The sequence below is a fragment of the Camelus bactrianus genome, chromosome 5 (genome assembly GCF_048773025.1).
Source record: "Camelus bactrianus isolate YW-2024 breed Bactrian camel chromosome 5, ASM4877302v1, whole genome shotgun sequence".
Taxonomy (NCBI): domain Eukaryota; kingdom Metazoa; phylum Chordata; class Mammalia; order Artiodactyla; family Camelidae; genus Camelus; species Camelus bactrianus.
Window position 1 is genome coordinate 41,340,332 of NC_133543.1, and position 21,217 is coordinate 41,361,548.

General features: G+C 38.1%; 1 protein-coding gene across 7 annotated transcripts in view; it reads left to right on the top strand.

Annotated features, from left to right (window-relative positions):
* GPD2 (glycerol-3-phosphate dehydrogenase 2) overlaps positions 1-21,217 on the top strand; it is a 193,444-nt gene that overhangs the window by 165,717 nt on the left and 6,510 nt on the right. For all 7 annotated transcript variants that reach the window (XM_074363688.1, XM_074363687.1, XM_045507693.2 and 4 more), the window contains 6 exons: positions 10,197-10,331; positions 10,553-10,728; positions 11,276-11,407; positions 12,332-12,490; positions 20,868-20,980; positions 21,080-21,158. In XM_074363688.1, the coding sequence (XP_074219789.1) occupies positions 10,197-10,331; positions 10,553-10,728; positions 11,276-11,407; positions 12,332-12,490; positions 20,868-20,980; positions 21,080-21,158 (794 nt within the window). The remainder of the gene's footprint in view (positions 1-10,196; positions 10,332-10,552; positions 10,729-11,275; positions 11,408-12,331; positions 12,491-20,867; positions 20,981-21,079; positions 21,159-21,217) is intronic.

Here is a 21,217-nt window from a genome sequence, read left to right on the forward strand (position 1 = left end):
GTATAGAGTATCAACAGTGGATTTCACTAGGAAGGATGAATATACTCCTTTTAATTGAAAAAGTCAAAGTTTACTTCTTTCCAGGGCTAACCTGAGCTTGCTTTCTTTTAACTGGGTGCCATAGCATTTTCTCCAGTGGACATATGTAGTATAATCATTGTTTAATCCAGTCTAGTTTCAGAAGTTTCCCAACATTATTTCCTGTCTCAGTTAATAGCCTCCCTCACCATCCATGTAGTCACCTAGACTAGAAATGACATGCTTATCTCTGCTGATCCTTCTCTTTCTTCATCGAGTCCAACTCCCATTTATGCTCACTCTGAAATATCATGTAAAACACCTCCTCACTTTCATTGCTCTGGGTCACACCCATGTCATTTTTCCCTCAAAGAGTTGAATTGGCTCCCTGACTGGCTTCCATCTCAGGTCTCCGTTTCCAGCTAGTCTGGTCCTTCCATCAGAACTCTCTTTCTAAAACACAATTCTGATCATCACTTCCCTGCACAAAAATATCCCTTTGACATCTCATCCTTAACTTTAGGAAAAATTTTAAACTATCTCATATGGAATCTAAGGCTTTTCACAACTTGTCTTTGCAAGTTTGTATTCAGCTGCTCCACCTCTGCATTCTGTAGTCTAATCATATTGTATTAGTTACTCTTTCCAAATCAGGTCCTGCACTTTTGAACCTTCATGCGTTGTTTAGGTTGAAGTCTTGCTCTGGAATGCCCTTTTCCCCAGCATCTCACCTTGGCAAAATACTCTGTATACTTCAGAAACCACCTATCCTTTGGATTCCCCTAGGACGCTGGTCCAGTATATCACAACATTGTACTTCAGGTAGAGTCTAAGATATATTCTCGCTTGGAGCTCCTTAAGGGTAAGGATTCTTTATTCAGCTACAAAGGTTGTTACATACCTGGTATGTCACTCACAGTTTTTTTTTTTAATTAAAATGAATTAGTAGTAGGTGCTTTCAGGGTTTTTGATGCTGATAGCAGTTTGAAAATCTTTCTATGTTAAGGTAGTTTAAGATTTTTGAAAAACAGTCTTCATTTGTTTCTATTGGGGATCTCCTATAATGTTGGCTTCAATGGGGGACACGCAGAGACAGTTTCATCCTGATATGACTCACCTGACTCACCAACATCTATGAATCCTTTCTCCCTAAAGAATTTTTTTTCATTATGTGATCACACGTTTAGAAGCAAGTAAAACAAATTGCTTTAAAAAATGGTTTAGGGAATTTTCCTAGTTTAAGTGATTGATCCATGTTGTATGGTTTTAGCTCCTTCTAATTTCAAGTAATGGATTGATTTCATTTTGAGTAAAATCTCTGAATATCTACGACAATAATATAAATATATTAAGTACATGTAATTGAAATCTATGTAGCAAAGTTTATACTCTTTCAAACACACATTCACACACAGTCACATGGACATAGTCATGCCCTATTTAATATCCACATTTAAATACTCAGAATGCATTACAATTTCAGCCTCATGTTTTTTTCCTTTTGCAATCTTGGAGGAGCTTCAACTGGGTATAGATTGTACTTTAATGTTCTGATTATTGCTAACGAATCGTGCTTCATTTCATATTTACTTGAATATAATATGTTAAAAGTAGGTTTGTACTGAGACCTAAGAGCAGGAAGTTTAAATTGTTGGAACAAGAAATAAAATTAATTCAAAAGCAGAGAGCTGTCGTTGACGGTTTCCAAATTCTTAAAGTTCAAATGTGCTAACGAGAAATCTGACTGCTTATATGTGCTGAGAGGCTGGCTGTGCTGGAAACAGGTGTAGGTTCCAAAAGGCCGCAGTGCCCATATCGTGGGTGGGTGGGGGTTTCCACCAGCAAAATGAGCCTTGGTCTGGAACAGAGAGCGAGCCTGTACCCCTCACTTCTATGTTGCTTATTAATAGATGGAAGACTTGGTAATACCTACTGGGACCTGCTTGATCTATAAAGGTCTTTTCAGTTAACATACTTTTCGGTAGTCAAGTTAATTGGTGAAACTTACAGAGAGTTTTTTTTTTTAATCAGTTTTGAGTTTTGGTAAAAGTGGATTGAAACTAATGTCTGAACACTGTAAATCAGGCCTTTCTCCTGTTGGTCTGGGGATTCTTGAGATTAAATATTCTCCAGGTGGCAAATATTCAGGGCAAAAGCAGAGGTGACAGCTCTTTTATGTACTTTATTTCCCTGTGCTCACCATCTCTCACACCTTTCCTACTTATTAGCATATCCTTTTAAAAACAATTAATTAGTAATGATTCTTTTTAGTTTCTTTTCATTCTTATTTCTACTGGACTGAAAGCCTCGGGGTATATGAGGAACTACCTTCAGACTTGGTAGAGCATCATTTAGCTAAAATATGCCTATATATAAAGTGAAGCATTCACATTCCTATTTTTTCCCCAGGAATTTTGGTGAAACTGATATTCTATTCTGATGAAATGTGAGAGAGAAACTCAGCTTCAGGCATCATTCAGTTTTTTGACTGCATGCTGTTGCTACACATATTTTAATCTTTCCATTTGTCTGTAGTGGGTAATACATGCTTCATTTTTTTAAAACTCTAGTACTATTGAGCACTTTTTATGCTAGACACTCTGCTAAGCATATTGCTTGTATTGTCTCTTTGATTCCTCATAACAACCTTACTGGGCTTATTTTGTAATTCCCATTTTATAGATGAAGAAACTGAGGGCCAGTGGCTTTAAGTTTCTTGCCTATAGCTTATTCGTGTTGGAGCCATGATGTTGAGTTCAAGTCACTCTAGCTCTAATACTTGTGCTTCTAAATATTGCACAGTATTCCAAATGGTAGTTCTGGGTTTGTTGCGTGATGTGACATTATATCCACTAGGGAGTGGATTAAGTCTCTCAATTCATTTCATGGAAGCTGCTGGACACCTTGAGAATCACAGTGACATTTGCCCTCAGCTGGCCTTATTTGGATTTGAATGTTAAGGTAGAGGAGGTTTCATTTCTCATAACCAATCCCTTGGGGCCAAGCAGTCTTCTCTACAGACTTAAAAAATAAAAACTCTGTGTTGATCCTAAAGCAAAGCTATGTTTTGTATTCACCAGGGTTGAAATAATCATTTCAAAAGGATTTATTAAATGGATGAATAAGTAAAATTCTGACAACGTTTTCTGAGCCTCCCCAAATGGCTATATCCTTAAGGGAAAAAAAAAGTGTCAAATCTTAACACCGCATGCTGTTCACAGCAGCTGCCACACTTCTGCAAAACACGTCGGAACAATTCTGTAAAGCATTTTGCCTGTTGGGAATAAGACCATGTCTTCTCTTACAATTTAGAAAGCTTTCCATTCACAGGCTGAATTTTCTAGATTACTTGTTTGTTCTTTTCTGAAATGGGTAATTGATAGTTGTGCAGTGTGTATTGGGTTAGGAAGAAAAATGATCTTTTGAAAAATGTATCATTAAGTCTGCTGTGTAGAGGTTAATCAGAAGGATGCAGTGGTGAAACCAAGCTACGACTTAGAGGGACTGAGGGAGACAGAAGACTTGCAGAGTGCTTTATCCGTGGAGTTTTTCTGGAGTGCTTCTCTAGGCAGCGTCTCTAGTTGTACACAGGTTTTCATATATGCAATTAGTAGTGTTTATAGATTGCCTGTTATTCAATTAACAACCGAGCTGGCCATATCAACTCACTGCAGACCTGCCTTTTCACTGCCAGAGATTGTTCCAGGGTTATCAACTTACACAGGCTTGGATGTCTTCCAGCTGTTTAATTATAGTGTCACACGCTTTGCTTTTTCTAGTTTCATTAGTTTATAAATGTAATATGGTGTCTTATTTCTGTGATTAACACTTCATTTCCGCAGGTTAAACATGCTGGTAGAGAAGTATTGATTTCTGACACTGTTTCTCTTGCATTCATTTAGGTATTTTCACATGCTTTTTTATTGATTTTTTTGAAAGTGGCAAACATGAGACAGAACACCCCAAAATGTATGGCTAAATAACTGATGTGAAGCAAAACCGCACATTTAGCTCTTAATTGTCACTTCCTGTGGGCTCCATTTTCTATTAACTCTGAAAACCAACACTTGTCTTGCCACGTTTTTAATAGTAAAAATATTAATTATAATTTGAAACAATTACATAGCACTTAGTCTTTGCAACCAGCAGTGAAAAATGTCTATTCAACGTTACTATTTATATTTTACTCTTTATATATTATATGCACTACAGCCTAAATGAGTTATTTATCAGGGTTGCAATAAAAGTAATTATTAAACATGATGGTAGAAAGACTATTTTATTTCCTCACTATCCTTTTGAAAATACTGACAAGTACGTTTATATTCTCTGGAGGTGCTTGTGGGTTTCTTAACATCTGGGCACTTGACACAAAAAACATCAACCAGGTGCCGTCTGGGTGAGCCACTCTAGTAAGTGGTGTTTAATGAGAATTTTTCTCAACTTTAATAGTAATGTTGTTTCCTGTCGTCTTGTTTTATTAAAGTGTTCAGTTGTTTTAAAAGAAAATATCCAATTGTTTAAATATGTAGTCACTAGAAACCTAAAGTCTAGCATATTGGCTTAGAGCCAAAATATTATTGCTTTTGATTTTGTAATGCCAAGTCTTATTTGATACTAAAAGTTCAGAGAATGTTTTAATATGCCATTTAATATTTATTGATCACTTTACATGACCCTCTCCTTGATACAGTATTTGACATTGCTGAAGACTTTCAACATGGTGAAGAAGATGCAGTAGGAATGCAATCTTGTTTAGGTATCCTGACAATATGAGGACCAAAATAATCAAGAAGAATCTTTCAGCTCTGAAGCATAAAAGCCTTGAGTTGGGTTATTGTCTTCGTATCTTAAACCATGGAGAGTTAAAGTAGGTGATGTTCACCATCCACTCTTGAGAACAACTTGAATGATAGATAGAACCAATTTCTGAGTAAGAACTTGAAGGTAGAAGTACTCAATTTAGTAAATATATTTTCATTTCTTTTAATTCATGAGATTAGTAGGAGAGGAGGATGCTTGGAAACGATAAATATGGAACATGTTAGGTCTGTAAAGTGTTGGCAGGTAGCATACTGTTGTAGCAGATTATATTCTCACAAGTGAAGGAAGGACTGTCAGCTTTCACCGGGAGGATGCTGCACTGGAGACATGGGCAAGGTGGCCATGGTGCAGGTGCCCAGCCTGATGATCTACCAGGACAAGTCTGAGATCTGCTACTTGGTGGTTTGACTCTAGAGCTGCCTTATGCGGTATCATAGCCTGTATATGTGCATATCATGTGGCTGTTTTAATTTAAATTAGTTAAATTAAATTTGAAATTCAGCTTCTTAGTCACATGAACCACATTTCAAGTGCTTAATAGCCCCATGCAGCTAGTGGCTAGTGAATTGAACAGTGTAGGTAGAGAACATTTCCATCACTGCAGAAAAAAATCTGTGGATCAGCACTGCTCTACAGAATCTAGAGGACCTTATATATACATTTAAAGAAGGAAAAAACTTATTGGAGTCATTGAATTTGTATTTTTTGCTCTTATAAAATAAAGGAGTGTATTATCTTATAAAAGAAAATCTCCAGATATAAGAAGGCTCAGGAGGAGACTGGTTAGTGATTCAACAATGTCTAAGGTGCATAGCTTTTATTTCCCTTCACTCCCGCCCCCCTCCAGGCTGGCTGCATCTTACCATTGTTTCCCCCATGGTTGCAATATGGCTGCAGCAGTTCTTGGCAGTATTAGAAGGTTCTCTATGTTATCTGTCCATGGCTTTTGAATCTCTTTCTCAAGAGAACTTTAATCAGAGTTTAAGTGTACAAGGTTTCCTCTGTGGGTGAAAAGGTATAAGGAGAGAAACCTGTTAGTTCAGTTTGTTGCTGTCTTTTCTACAAGAGTTAAGGATTCATGTTTTGTGTGCTGAGCTATGTGGTGCCCTGTGGGCATAGATGATACCTGTAGCCCTGACTGGGCATTACTTAATTTGGATGATAGAGAGGTCCAAGTGCTTTATTCTTCAGCAACAAATGGCATTTTGAATAATCCATACAAATCTTTAAATCTCAAGGTTGGGAGATGTCAGGTAACTTGATCCAGCCACACTCTGGTCTAATAACATAAAAGTGCCATGGGCCACAGAGCTTGATTCATATTTTAAATATGATTTAAAACTTGATTATTCTTAAATGTATCTTTTTAAATAAATATAATCCCAACATTCATCTGATCGGATTCTCAGGCTAAGCTGAATGCTAAGATATCAAGCAAAGTAAATTAAGGTTCCTGACACATTATGAACTCTTCCTGGTACTGTTTTCTTTTTTAGAGTATCAGTGTCAAGAGTAGGGATTAAAAGTGGTATCAGTGTACATAATGTTTTATTTAATTTCCTCCTATGAATGAAAAAACTCAAATGTTTTAGTTCTTTTTGTTTCAGACAATACAGTTTCATAGATGTATTTTTCTGCCTGTTATCCCAGGAAAGATAAAGCATTTGCTACAAGGACTATTTGCATGTGCTTCAAATTTACTCTAGAAAGTCTGGTTTTCCTTTAGATAATTTTAAAATCAGTCAGGAGGTTGTAAGAATTGAAAGCAAATTCCTGATCAGCATGGCTACCTAAGGAATTTCAGAGACACACTCTGCAGACTTTGCATGACCACAATGACGTTCTAAGTGGTTGGCTAAGTTTTATTTTTGACTCAGAGGGCAATTTGAACTCTAATGGAAAATAGTGGTAATTTCCTAGTTAAGCTTTTTGTAAAGATTAAAATATTTCACGATTTGTGTTGAGGTTTTACAAGATTTCTGTGTAATTGTGTGAAGCAAGAATTAACCCCCATTCATGGAAGCCAATGGGATTAAACCTGCACCCGTCAGAGGGGCAGATCTAGGGATGAAATCCCAGCATGGAGACACCTTCCCTCCTGGTCTCCAGTTAACAAGACTGGAAGACCGCCAGTTTATGAGGTTTATTCTTCCTTTATTTCAGTGTTTGGATATAGGTTTGATTAAACACCCCTGCAGAGGTGTATGAGTACCTCTTCTTTCAGATTACAGTCATGTGAAGAGTGTGGCCCTTAAGGAGCTATGTTAAAATAAGTCACAGTTTCTTAGTTAAATTTATCTTTACCAGAAATCTGGTTTTCATTTGAGATCAAGATGGAGAGATTATCTGTCATCCAATATAACTTGTTTGTAGGGTCTTTTCCATGTACTTGGTTAGGTGCTTTTTTTTCTCTGACTATTCCAACAGTCCATTTCAAAGAGTCTTTGTGAGTCTTTACACAAAAGGCTGCCATATATATATATATATATCAGGGGCTGCTATCTATGAATACATAGGAGGTTCACTGTACAAGGACACATGACCCAAGGGTGTGTGGGATTTGAAATCCAGACTGCCCACTGCTCATAAACTGTGCTTCCTTGAATGAGATATTTTAATTTGAACTAAAGCCGCAGGGAAGATATGGGCTGATAGAGGCCCTGATATTCCTGTATTATATGTATGTAAAATATTTCCTTAACCTTCTGAGACTTGAATTATGCTGGTTTTTCCTTTTGTCCTGTTTTTTAAAATTAAGGTTAAATATACATAAATGAGAAGTTTACCATTTTAACCATTTTGAAGTGTACAGTTCTGTGGCATTAAGTATATTCACATTTTGGTACAGCCATTACCTCCACCCATCTCCAGAACTTTTTCATCTTCCCCAACTCTCTACCCATTGAACACTAACTCCCCATTCCCCCCACCCTCTGGCAACCACCATTCTATCTTTTTTTATCTTTCTGAATGCAACTGCTTTAGGTACCTCATATAAATGAAATTATACAATATTTGTCTTTTGTGACTGGCTTACTTCACATGATAACATAATATTTTCAAGGTTTATCCATGTTGGAGCATGTGTCAGAATTTCCTTTTTAAGGCTGAATAATATTCCATTGTGTATATATACCACATTTTGTTTATCCATTCATCTGTTGATGGACACTTGAGTTGCTTCCCCTTTTTGACTATATGAATAATGCTGAAATGAACATGGGGTGTAGAAATGTTTCCTGCTTTCAGTTCTTTTGGGTATATACCCATAATTGTAATTACTAGATCATATGGTAAGTCTGTGTTTAATGTTTTGCAGAATTGCCATACAGGTATTCATAGTGGCTGTATCATTTTACCTTCCCATCAACAATGCACAAGGATATTCCAACTTATCCATATCAACACTTACTATTTTCCATTTTTTAAAAAAATTTTTGTCAAAACTATATTAATGGGTATGAAGCTGTATCTCACTGTGATTTTCATTTTGCATTCCTTTAATGATTAGTAAACTTGAACATCTTTTAATGCACTTGCTGACCATTTGTATATCTTCTTTAAAGAAATATCTGTTCAAATCCTTTGCCAATTTTTCAATTGGGTTGCTTGTCTTTTTAGTTACTGAGTTCTAGGAGTTCTTAAATATTCTGGATATTAACCCATTATCAGATTTATTATTTACAGATATTTTCTCTCATTTTCATTCTGTTGTTAATGTCCTTTAATGTGCAAAAGTTTTAAATCTTAACTAAGTCCATTGTATCTATTTTTGATTTTGTAACCTGTGCCTTTGATGTCATATGCAGGAAATCATTACCAAATCAAATGTCTTGAAGTGTTCCCCCTATATTTTCTTCTAAATGTTTTATAGTTTTAGCTCTTACATATAAGTCTTTGATCCATTTTGAGTTAATTTTTGTATATGGTGTAAGGTAAGGGTCTAACTTCATTCTTTTTCATGTAAAGATGCAGTTTTCTCGTTGTCTTGATGTTTTCAAGACTATGTACAGTCAGTTTTTTATTAATATGGGTAATGGCTTTGAGTAACATGGAGAAGGTTACACATGACCCCAAGTCATGGTTGAAGCAAAATTGTATTTCTCTGTTGTCCAAGGATGGACTAGCTGGTTTACCAAAGTAAGTTCAGCAGAACCAGGTAAGCATTCACTTCCCCATTATCTGTATTATCAGATAGTTGTTAGACTGGTGCACATGGTCAGCTCCTTGATGTGGAGAGTGGACAGGAAAAGAGCTAAGCCATCCCTGAAGCTGATCTGGATAAAGAAGAGTAGATCTTGGAAGTTCTGCCTTTGAGTTCTCCCTTGTCCCTGATGGTACACCAGAATCACAGCTAGGCTACACGCCTTAGCCATTTTTAGGTCAGCAAGAAGTGCTATGCAACAGCTGTCTAATTCTACTGTAAACATCAATTCTTGGTATAGACTGGTAATTGGATTTTGGCAGAGATAGTAAAGGAAATTTCATAGTATCCTGAATATTCAAAGAACTTCCATTTGCTACAACAAAAGTACTGTGTACCTATACTGGGAAGAGCCAGTATACCTGTTTTGGTGGCAGTTGTAAAGGTAATGGGGTAAGAAAAGAAAAAAAAATATAGAAATTGTCAATTGTTGATGGACAATTTAGTGGGTGAGAAGATGGACTTTGAAGTCAGAAAGAACTGGGTTCTGATGCTACTATACCATTTATAAAGTTGCTTTGGATGAGCTGATGACACTCCTCCAATCTTTTTTCTTGTCTGTATCATGAGAATAATAATAACCAATACTACGGGTCTCTGTAAGATTAAATGAGATGAAATGTGTACTTCAAGTGCTTTGACAAGGCCAGGTCTGCTATAAATGCTCAGTAAGAGGCTGGCATTGCTGAGGGGAGGAAATATTCTGTTACAGATTCCTTTGTTTAATAAGTATCTTTGTCTTCTCTGATAAGAGATAGCAAGCTATATTCTAGGAGAAAATGTAACAAGTCACAGGTCTTTTGGTTTGTCTTTGTTTCTGCTGTGTTGTTGTTGTTCTTTGTAACTATTCCAGACTGTCTCAGCTGAGGGTTGCTAACATTTGTGTCTTCTGTTTCCTCTTTGGGACCCATGTCAGTGATTTTCAAGTTCTTTGCCTTTTTCATCTGGATTATCTTTGTAAGAAAATGATTCTTTGAGGTTTTCTTGTAATTTATCCACTCACTTAGTTCTTACATTTAAGAGCTTTTTCTCCTTTCTAAAGTACGTATTCATATACTTTACTGAACTCTTTCCTGCTTATTAGGTGTTTCCTAGTTTTGTTGAGATGTGTCGGAGTAATGCTCTTAATCCTTGCATTGATCCTTTCCAGTGAGAAGAGGGGACGTCCTGGCAGCGTGGAGCGGTATTCGCCCCCTTGTTACAGATCCCAAGTCTGCAGATACTCAGTCCATCTCCCGAAATCACGTAGTGGATATCAGTGAGAGCGGCCTCATCACGATAGCAGGTATGGGATATGCACCTTGAGTTACATCATCATACCAGAATCTCTCTTAACGCTAACAAAGAGGGATTTTTTAAAAAATAATTTTGAGTAAAATCTTATGCATTGCTTTGCCACATTTGTAATAAACAACAGGTGAATTTTGTTAATAGTAAGTTGATAAACAGTTAATTAGAAAAGCAAGGACGGGTAACCTAATGAATTATTTTTCAACTTACTTGTAGGTGGAAAGTGGACCACCTATAGATCTATGGCAGAAGATACCATAAATGCTGCCGTTAAGACCCACGATTTGAAAGCAGGACCAAGTAGAACTGTTGGGCTTTTCCTTCAAGGGGGCAAAGACTGGAGCCCCACACTCTACATCAGACTTGTCCAGGATTATGGACTTGAAAGTGAGGTGGGTGTGCATTGCGACATCATCTTAACCTAATCTCACTGTTGCCGGTAACAGTCAGAAACACGTGGCCTCCCTGATTTAGCATTTCCTATCATTGGGTTTGTTTCTGCCTGTGTACTGTGGAAGTGAACTAACGGGGGAAGAAAGCATATTTTGCTTTAGTTGCCTAAAAAGCAATGCACATTTTGGTTTCTGTTTTAGAATCTGGGGTTTGTTTGGTTTGTTCTTAGCAGACAGGACCTCCCAGATTCTTTCTATCTGAAGCATAAGGAAGGCTGTTCTTTAGAAGTGATACCTGGAGCAGAATGAGGCTGAAGCTTCATCAGTCACTGATACAGTGATGCATGTGTATGTAGCAGAGTTAGTGCTGGCATAAGCATTCAGAGCCCTAGTGGTTTCCTCCCACGAAATCAAAATCTAACACTCTCTTAGAACGATTAGTTACAGGCTGTAAAAGACTGACAAGATAAGCATGTACATCTTTTGCTCGCTACCTAGAAGCTATGGATATTCAAAGTACCTGCCTGATGCAGTTTTATCTCCTTAGGTGGCGCAGCATCTTGCCGCCACCTATGGTGACAAGGCTTTTGAGGTGGCCAAGATGGCAAGCGTGACAGGAAAACGGTGGCCCATTGTTGGAGTGCGTCTAGTGTCGGAATTTCCATACATTGAAGCAGAGGTACGTGAATGGCCATGCGGGAATTTCCTGTCCGCCATGGGGTACTATTCATCTGCTCATTTTTCATCCTCTTTAGAAATTATATAGAGCTAAGTTTTAATGCACATACATCAGCTAAAACCGGGAGTGAAATGTCTGCTCCACACCGATCCTCTCATTTACAAGATTTTAACTTCAGCTCTGAAGTGATATTGATAGTGGTAACAATACCAATAGAAAATAGGGCTTTCTTTCCCCTCCACGGATCTATCCCAAGTCTTACTGGTTCACAGCTGTCTGCCCCCTTTGAGAACTTGTAGCTCCTCAAGTTGGCACCACCCACGTGCTGCTTGATGATGCACCTTGATTTGACACGTGACCTCTCCCAGATTTAAGCTTTGCTTCTCATCAGAGTTTCACACGTTATGAAACCAGAGACCATGCTTTATATTTCTTTATAACTGACTGCACCTTAAAACATGGGTGTCTAGTAAGCATTTGCTTGTTGTTTGAATGCAAGAATTCTGTCATCTGATTACCCTGAGACAGAAAACTTTGGACAGCCTAAAGAGGTGAGACCATGACTTTTTAAAGCTTGTTCTTTGCCTGCTTGGCTGTGAAAGTTAACGTCCTTGCTATGTATAAGCAAAGAGGTGATTACTGTGGATGGTAAATGAGAAGTGATGCAGTTTACATGTTTGTGCCAGGTTCTACTCAGGGAGAAGGCAGTAACTCATGTCCACTGTGTCCCAATTTTCAAACCTCTCTTGGCAGGCAGATGGGGAACTTGTATGATGTCACTGTCTCATGCCTGCTAGAGAACCAGAGTATGTAAAGGAAAATGTCACTCTTCCTAAGCAAAAATTTTTTTTTCAAGTGAAACTTTATTGCCCCCCACCTTTTAAAAAGGCCTAAGTTAATAATTTTACTTTAATTCAAACTCAGGTGAAATATGGGGTTAAGGAGTATGCCTGCACCGCAGTAGACATGATTTCACGCCGCACTCGCCTGGCCTTTCTGAATGTCCAGGCAGCCGAGGAAGCCCTGCCCAGGATTGTTGAACTGATGGGCAAAGAACTGCACTGGGACGATTCTAAAAAAAAGGTATTAACTCAGCAATAAAAATGAATGAACTGTCACTACATACTATGACATGAATGAATCTCAAAATAATTATGTTGAGTGAAAGAAATCAGATGAAAAAGAGAGTGCATAATGTACAATTCCAATTATACAAAAGTCTAGAAAATGCAATTGCTAGTTACAGAAAACAGATCAGTGGTTGGGGATGGGATGTGCAGGGAGAGTCAGGAGAAGGGGTTGCAAAGGGGCAAAGTTGTATGTTTACTATCTGGTAGTCATGGTTTCATGGAGATATATACATATATCTCAAAGCATATCAAATTGTACCCTGTAAGTATGTGCATTGTTGTATGTTAATTATGCCTCAATAAAGGTATTTTAAAACTAAGGAAAAAATTTAAAAGTATTATATAGAAGTCTTTAAAACCACAGTTTCTTTTATAAACATGTAATGTCTTAGTCTGTTAGTAGAGGCCAGCACAGTTTTTGATGATGACTCTGTTTTTTGTTTGTTTGTTTTGGGGGCGAGGTAATTAGGTTTATTTATTTATTTACTTATTTTAATGAAGGTACTGGGGATTGAACCCAGGACCTTGCACATGCTAAGGACACACTCTGCCGCCGAGCTATACCCTCCCCTTTGACGATGACCTTAGATTTCCTGCTAATTTCTGTGTGTGTGTTTAATATCAATAGGCCTTAGGAAACTGGGGAGATATTTTTGTAACAAATAACTTGTTGTAACAAATTCCTGTAACAAATATTCTTGTGACCAAATACTCTTTTTTTAGGGAGTGGAGGTTGTTCTTGGAAAATCCCTTATAGAAAAATGCTCTCAAATTTGTGGTCATAATTCCTGAAAAAGTAAGATAATAATGATTGTGGGTAGAATGTTTTCTGGTTTTCATTGAAAACATTCTTAAACTATTCTACAGTGAAATTCACACTCCTGCAAGTTTGCCTTTGGTAGGAAATAGTGGTTTTAGGGCCTGACCACCAAATACTTATTGATTTGTGTCATTTGAAATTTTATATTTATATCCAAATTAATAATGAAAGCCAGTGACGATGCTCAGACACCCACACATACAGCCCTGGGCTGCTTGTAATAAACAGAAGATGGTCATGATTTTTTAATTAAACCAAAGTATTGTGGTGTGCAGAGACATGTTCACATATTTATTCAGAAAATACTCGCTGTACTCATTGGTTTGGTTCGTTCCCCCCGATCTCTCTTGAACCCACTCCGTTTAGGCTCTTTTGCCACTTTGCTGTGTGGCTTTGGTCGTGCTCCCCAGTAACCCCCATGTCGCTCAGTGTACTTGTCAACTCTCAGTCCTCCTTTTACTCAGCCAGTTAGTGGCCTTGACAATTGATCCCTCCCTCCTTCTTGAACAACACCTACTTAGTGTCCTCAGGCCGCTGTAACAGAGTGCCGCTGACTGTGGCTTAAGCAACGGACATTTACTTCTCACGATTCTGGAGGCTAGAAATCTGAGATCGGGGGCCAGCGTGGTTAGGTCCTGGTAAGAGCCTTCCACCGGGCTTCAGAGAGCTGCCTTTTAGAGAGTGGGCAGAGAGAGAGAGAGAGAGAGAGAGAGAGAGAGAGAGAGAGAGCTCTGCTCTCTTCTACTCAAGGTGCTAATCCTAAGAAGGTTTCTTTGAAGCTAGTTACCTCCCCAGAGCCCCATCTCCAAATGCCATCACTTTGGAGGTTGGTGGTGGGGGTGTACACTTCAGTCCACAGCACCATCTCTCTTGGATCTCCTCCTGCCTCCCTCAGACTGCTACATTACTGACCTCTCCATGTTATAAACATCTATTCCACTCTTTGGTTGCTTGGGCCTCAGTCTTAGTTTATGCAAATTGATCTAACTCCATCAGCAAACCTTATCATATTATCTTCAAATGACTCAACCCTTTCTTAACACACTCAACTGCTATCACCCTGATTCAGGCTACCAGCATCTCTTACACAGATTATTGTAATAGCTTCTCTCCCCTCAGACAATGTCCCTGCTTTAACAATTTCAATAATTCCTTTAAAGTTAAGGAAGGTCATTGGATATGTTAGTCTGAAATTCAGAGGGGAAGTCTGAACCGGAGATACAAATTTGAGTTGGTATTTAAGCCATCCCACTGGAACAGGCAGTTCATGTAGTTAGATGATAAAAGGTGATCCCAAGGGTGAGCTCTCGGGCACTCCAGAGTTTGGAAGTTGGAGAGGGAAGGAAGAACCAGGAGAAAGAGAAAGTAATGGCTAGTGAGGATGGAGAAGGTGTGACCGGACTCAAGGGAGAGTTGTGACCTGGAAAGAAAGGGAGAAAAGATTTCAAGAAGAGGGGAGTAATCCACTGAGTCAAGTGTTACTGGCAGGCTTAGTAAGACGAGGACTGACAGGTATTCCTTTGCTAACATCCCATCTCTTTTACTCAGAGTAGAGCCAAGTCATTACCGTGGTGAACGAGGCCCTCTGTGATCTGGCCACCACCTTTCCCACTCCCCTAGTTTTTCTTCCCCCTTATTCCCTCTCTCCAACCCACAGGTCGAGTTGTTTTTCTTTGATCTCTCTGCCTGGAATGTTCTTCTCTGGATGTCCTCATAGTCTGCCTCCTCACTGCCTGCTGTTCTCTACCCCAGGGAGGTCTCCCCTAACCAGGCTGAACAGTCAAGTACCACCACCTCCCCAACCCAGTCTGAATGGCATTTTCTACCCCTTCCTTTATTTTTCTCTGTAGCACCAGTTCCCATTTGACGTACCATGTATTTAGTTGTTTATTTATTGTCAGCCTTTTCTCCAGAAAATAAACTCCCCAAAGGTGGAGACGTGATCTGCTTTGTTTCAGATATGCCTGGCATATAGAAGGCTCTAAATCATGTCTATTGAATGAGTGAATGAACATTATGGAGCATATATGTCATATGCTGAAGGTGAAAGGAAGGACTGGGCGTAGGTCCCGTCCCTCCAGCTTTCTCATCCTGGTGGAGATTCCCGAAGATGATTACTAATCAGTCACCTGAGAGATGTAGGGAAAAGGGCAGATTTCAAGGCTTGAATTTAGACTATCAGAGGCAGAATCTTCAGGGGTGAAACCACGGTCCTACATTTAAAATATTCTCTTCCAGTAATTTTAATGCCATGAATGTAGGGTCCTGATGGTGGAACCACTGTTTGAAAAGAGCTCCTTAATCCTGACCACAACTCTGCCAGGCATAATCTTTATCCCCATTTTATAGCTGAGGAAACCAGCTCAGGGAGTAAGTTCCGGTCAGAGTTCACTCAACTAGCAGATTGTGGAGCTGGGATGGAGGCCAGGTACTCTGACCCCAGAGCGCACCCTTTTCCCACCTTGCCCTGTTGCCTCTGCATGGACAGGACAGGCTTATAGCTCTTCCAGTTTTGAGTTTTGGTTTGACCAATGAAAGCTAAGTACAGAGGCAATGTAAGAATGGGACTTACTCCTGTGCTACTGCCAATCATTTTTACCATATAGAAGGATTGGGGATAATGTGTTCCTGTAAAAATTATGGTTGGAATGATTTGAATATGCAGGAAGGTACTTTGTGCCAGGAATTCAGGCTGTAGGAAGGAGGAAGGAGGAAGAAAATTCTGTAAAGTGATTGTGTTCGCCCTGCCGAAGAAACTAGATTTAACTTCAATTTAGATTTTATGAGCAGATTCATGTACTCAGAAATATCCTCCCATCCCCCTTAACAAACAGAGTAACAGAAATAAAAGACCTAAAGTTATTACTCAGTATCTGAGACAGAGGCGTATTAATGAGAACTGTGGACAGTCTAGGGAGAACAAAGGAGAGGGAAAAAAAGAATTAAAGGTTAGAAAGCTGGACTTCTGAGAAAAGGTTAAAAGCATTGGGATTACTTAACTTGCAAAAGTGAAAGAGGAGCAAGGTGATAAATAACTCTCTGTAGATAAATTGTGGTTGTTTTTACCAGTCATTACTTAATGAGTGACTCATGTACTAAGCATTATACCAAATATTTTATGGGAATAATAAACAGCTCATAGTTTCAAGAATCTTCAAATTTAATCAAGTGATTACAACACATATATACCTCAGAAATGTGTGTATATTTTCCAAAATTTAGAGAACTGTTACTCAAGATCAAATCCAGCCAACTTGGAAGAACTGACTAGGGTGAAAGGCGTTGTGCAGGGGAGCTGGGATTGTTAGAGGAGTTGGTGAAGTCATTTAGAGGATGTGACATTGCCAAATTGTGTTTTTACAGGGTATAAATTAATATCAGTGAAAGGATGACTGCATGGTCAAAAGAGTTTGGGAAATTCTGAGGTAAACAAATGAAGCCATTTTCTTTAGTGCAGATAATCTCGTGCCTTTAATATGCTTATACATGTTGTCAGTTTCCAGAAGGGAATTTATTTGGAGATAGACCCATCTCTCACTTATGGGAAGGGCTGGTAGGAAGGGAAACTAGTATTGCTTTAGGATGTATTTTGGGAAATGCTGCCATATTATTTCTTAAAGAAGATTTTATAACCTTCAGACAAACATGCATTTCACTGAGAGACTTTTAGAGAAGACCACTTAGGTAGATTGAGAGAGTCTCACAAAAATAAAGTATTCCAAAATTGATTCCAGTGAGAAGAATAAAAGGGAAGCAAGTGCAGAAATGAAGAGACTATGGACAGAGCAAGCTGATAAACAGCAAATGTCAAACAGATGGAAGACAGGTCCTCAACAATGAAAGGGTACCCAGGACTAATAAGCATGCATATAAATAGTGTCAGGAACTGGCTGAATGTTGGCAAAAATTCTAAAAACACCAAAAATAACTTCCAAAAATTGAGAAGGATGCAAATAAGGCCCAGCCAAGATCGCTGCTTCAGGTGCCTGGCACCATGTCCTTGACTGTCGGAGAAGGGAGAGAACCTTTCAACTCAGAGTTTAATACCAATTTGTTTTTCTTTTTTTTCCTTTTTGTCAAGGAGAATGATTTTCATTTCGAGAAGAGCAAAATAAATATTGGTAAGAGGAAATAGACATTCAAATAGGAAGCTGCTCTAAATGAGTTTGTATGCCAACCCAGAAAAATTATACCTCAGGGTACTTAGAGAATTTGCAGATGGGATTTATTTAACTACTGTTGAGCTTTAAATATTATGGCAAATAGGAACAGAACCAGAAGACAGAAAGTGGGTAAATGTAGTACCAAGTTCCAAAAAGAGAAAGGGCCGGTGGTGGTGGTGGGGGGGATATAGTTTGTAACCTATAAACCAGTGGTCTTGGCATTGATCATGGGCAGTTTTCTAAATTATGGCATTGTAAGTTTGTTTCATCAGCATTTAGTAGGTAGTGATTACTGGAAGCTAGTAATGAATCATTTAGAAAAATTCATTTCAGACATATTTTCTTTTCAGAAAGAGCTACAAGATTGTTAGATCATGGAAATGTTACAGACATAATGTATTTGGATTCCATAAAGCATTTCATGAAGACCCATGTGATATCTTTTTAAACTTGGTGAATTTGTAATTGGTCAAAAATCACTATCCGCAGAAAAGGTCTCTGATAGCATGTCCTGAATACTCTGTCCTTGGTCTTGATCTAGTCTACCGTGGTTCCACTGCCTAGATTATGATGTTGATGGCAAGCATCTTTGGTGTATCAATAAGAAACTGGAGAGAGAGTGAATGTTTGGTGACAAATTGAAGCAATGGGTGAAATTTCATTAGGTATAATTTAATAGAGATAAGTGGCAAACTTTGCGTTAGGTACCAAAACAACTCTATCCATTCATGATAGATTTGACAAGAGTTTAACAGTAGCACATGCAAAAAAGAAATATGGTTTTTGTTAACTGTGAATGCATTGCAGCTAACAGTGGATCATGGCTGCCCCTAAATGCAACTAAAATCTTAAGATGTCTTAATAGAAATCATATCTCTAGATTGATGAAATTACTTCTTTCTAGGTACTTGCCAGATCTCTGTGGGAGTATTGTGTTGTGTTCTGAGAATTTTATTATATGACAGACTAGCTGTGGTTTAGGGGAAATTATCCATCATGGTGAAGGGATTTAAAATCACTTATACAGGAGAGTAGTTCTAGACTTAAAGAAAATTCTTAAGGAGGAAATTCCTCTGTCCTTAAATATTTGTTGTGCTGTGATACAGGAAAAAAACAACAGAAACAACAACAAAACTTAGACTTAAAAAAAACATTACTGTAGGAAAGTTGTGTTAATCCCCAACAGATTGGAAGAATTGCAGATTGTTGTAATCTCAGCATAAATGTTTTTCTCAATTAGAGTCTTCCCTTTATGTGCTGCTGTCAGTGGAGTTACCTATTGCTAGAGTTCTTCTTTAGATAGAGTCCTCATGCTTCTGTTTTTGGAATGTTGTAAATGAAATGTGGGATTAGGGAGGCACATTGGGTTACTTCAAAGGAAGAAGTCCTTCCAGCTTTGAAATTCCATGGTTCCTTGCTTGGTATGGAATATGGACCCATTACACAGGCGATTAAGGGACACAACTTGAGGAAGGGCTTGTTCTTGGAGGGGAGCATTGGAGATGCCACTTCCAAGGAGGTGAATCTTGAACCAGTTTTGTAGAAAATAGCTGGGGAAAATTCATGCAACAGAGGAATAATCTTATTTATAACTAGTGGATTTTCTTGTGTGAAGAGAGTAATCTGCTGGTGAGGGAACGTCCTTGGTGGCTTCAAAGTAAGTTTTATGTACACCTTATATATCATGTGTATGTGTATCTGTATATAGAGAGAATATATAACATGTAAAAATTAAACATTATATTTAATATATAATGAAAATATATAACATTTAATGCAATAACATTCTTAATGTTCTTACACAGCAAAATGAAAAGTTAGAAATGCTAAAAACTCTCTCAGCTAATATATATATATACTATATATATCTTCCTTATAGATTTATATTTTAAAATATATATATTTCTCCTAAGAGAAAGGAAAGTAGAAAGGGAATAATCTCAGAAAAAAATTTATCTTCCCCAAGAAAAGAGTGAAGGGACTTGTCACATTTCATGTAGGTGTATGTGCCATTGTTTTATTGTCTTTGTTTCACTTTGCACTGGCACTATTCTGCAGACCAGAATTTGGGTCCACAAATTGACGTAGTAAGATCCTTTGATGGGAAGTCTGGAGGATTTAAGACTTGTGTTAGTAAGCATTTTCTAGGTTATGCTATATAACAACTTCATAATCTCATTGGTTTGCTGTAGCAAGCACTTACTTCTCACTCATATTACATGAAGGCTGCATGTTAGCTGCGGTGACTCTTCTTCCTATTTTCATATTGGCTTCAGATCTCTCTGATTTATGCCCTTCTCATGACACAGGAGCAAGAGAGGCTAAGCAAAGCTGTGCAGTTGTATTTAAAGCTTTTACTTAAAAGCGGCGTATATCATATCCATTCATGTGCCATTGGCTGAGGTAAATCACATGTTCAGACTCACATCAATGGCGTTGAGAGGTATACTTACAGGAAGAGAAGTGTGTATACATAATATGTGTATATATGAGAGGAAAGAGATATTTGTGAAGAATGCACAGTGCAATGGTGTCATTTTGGAAGTTCTTAGTTGGGAGACTGGTGTGATGAAATCTAAGAAAGACAATATTCTGAGCAATAGGCAATATCAGTTGGGGCTGGGGACACTGAAAACATGAAGAGTTAACTGTTCATTAGAATAACTTGTTTCTTCTCATGACTCTGTAATTTCCACCCAACTCTCAGTATCCCAGTGACAAAATTTTACTATTAGTTAATCCCGTGATGTCTGTCTCGGTACTTCTTGCCACATTATTGTAGTTGTTCAAGTCCCAGATATCTTCTTCACTTTTCATTGCTTTTTTTTGTCACCAAACCACAGAGATGTGGTCCTGTAGATTTTGCTAGTCAGTACTGTGGAAGAATATTCAGCAGTAAGAAGAAACAAACTATTAAAACATGCAACAACACAAATGAATCTCAGAATTATTATGCTATATGCAAGTAGTCAAACACAGAAATCTACGTACTATATGAACCCTTTCATATGAAATTCTAGAAAAGGTGAAACTCTGGTGACAAAAAGCAGATCAGTGGTTGCCAGGGCCAGAGGTCAGGGGGAGGAATCAACTGCAATGGGAATGAGGAGGCTTTTTAGGGGGATAGAAATGTTGTATATCTTGATCATGATGGAGTCTACATCAAACTAGGTGGATTTTGTTGAATTTAAATTATATCCATAAAACTGGAGGAAATAAAAAGTTGTGCTGGCCAGAAAAATGAGGATGAGCTTCTTTTTAGAAAACCAAATGGGAGAAAAAAAAAGAGAGAGAAAATCAATAATTCTTTCCATAAATCTTGAACTTTGTGTGTGTCTGTGTTTTAGGAAGAACTTGAAACAGCCAGGAAGTTTCTCTACTATGAAATGGGCTATAAATCTCGATCAGAACAGTTAACAGATCGCTCTGAGATTAGCCTACTGCCTTCAGACATTGACAGGTACTTCTAATAAGTTTCTGTATCTCTCTTTCTTTCTTTTTTTTTTTCTGTCTTCACCTACCTAAGTATATTTTCCCATTATTCCACATTGTGTTCCAGGTACAAGAAGAGATTTCATAAGTTTGATGCAGACCAGAAGGGCTTTATCACCATTGTTGACGTTCAGCGTGTATTAGAGGTAATACTTTCTTTTTTCCATTCAATGCCTTTGATAGCAGAGGAATGTAAAGATTATAT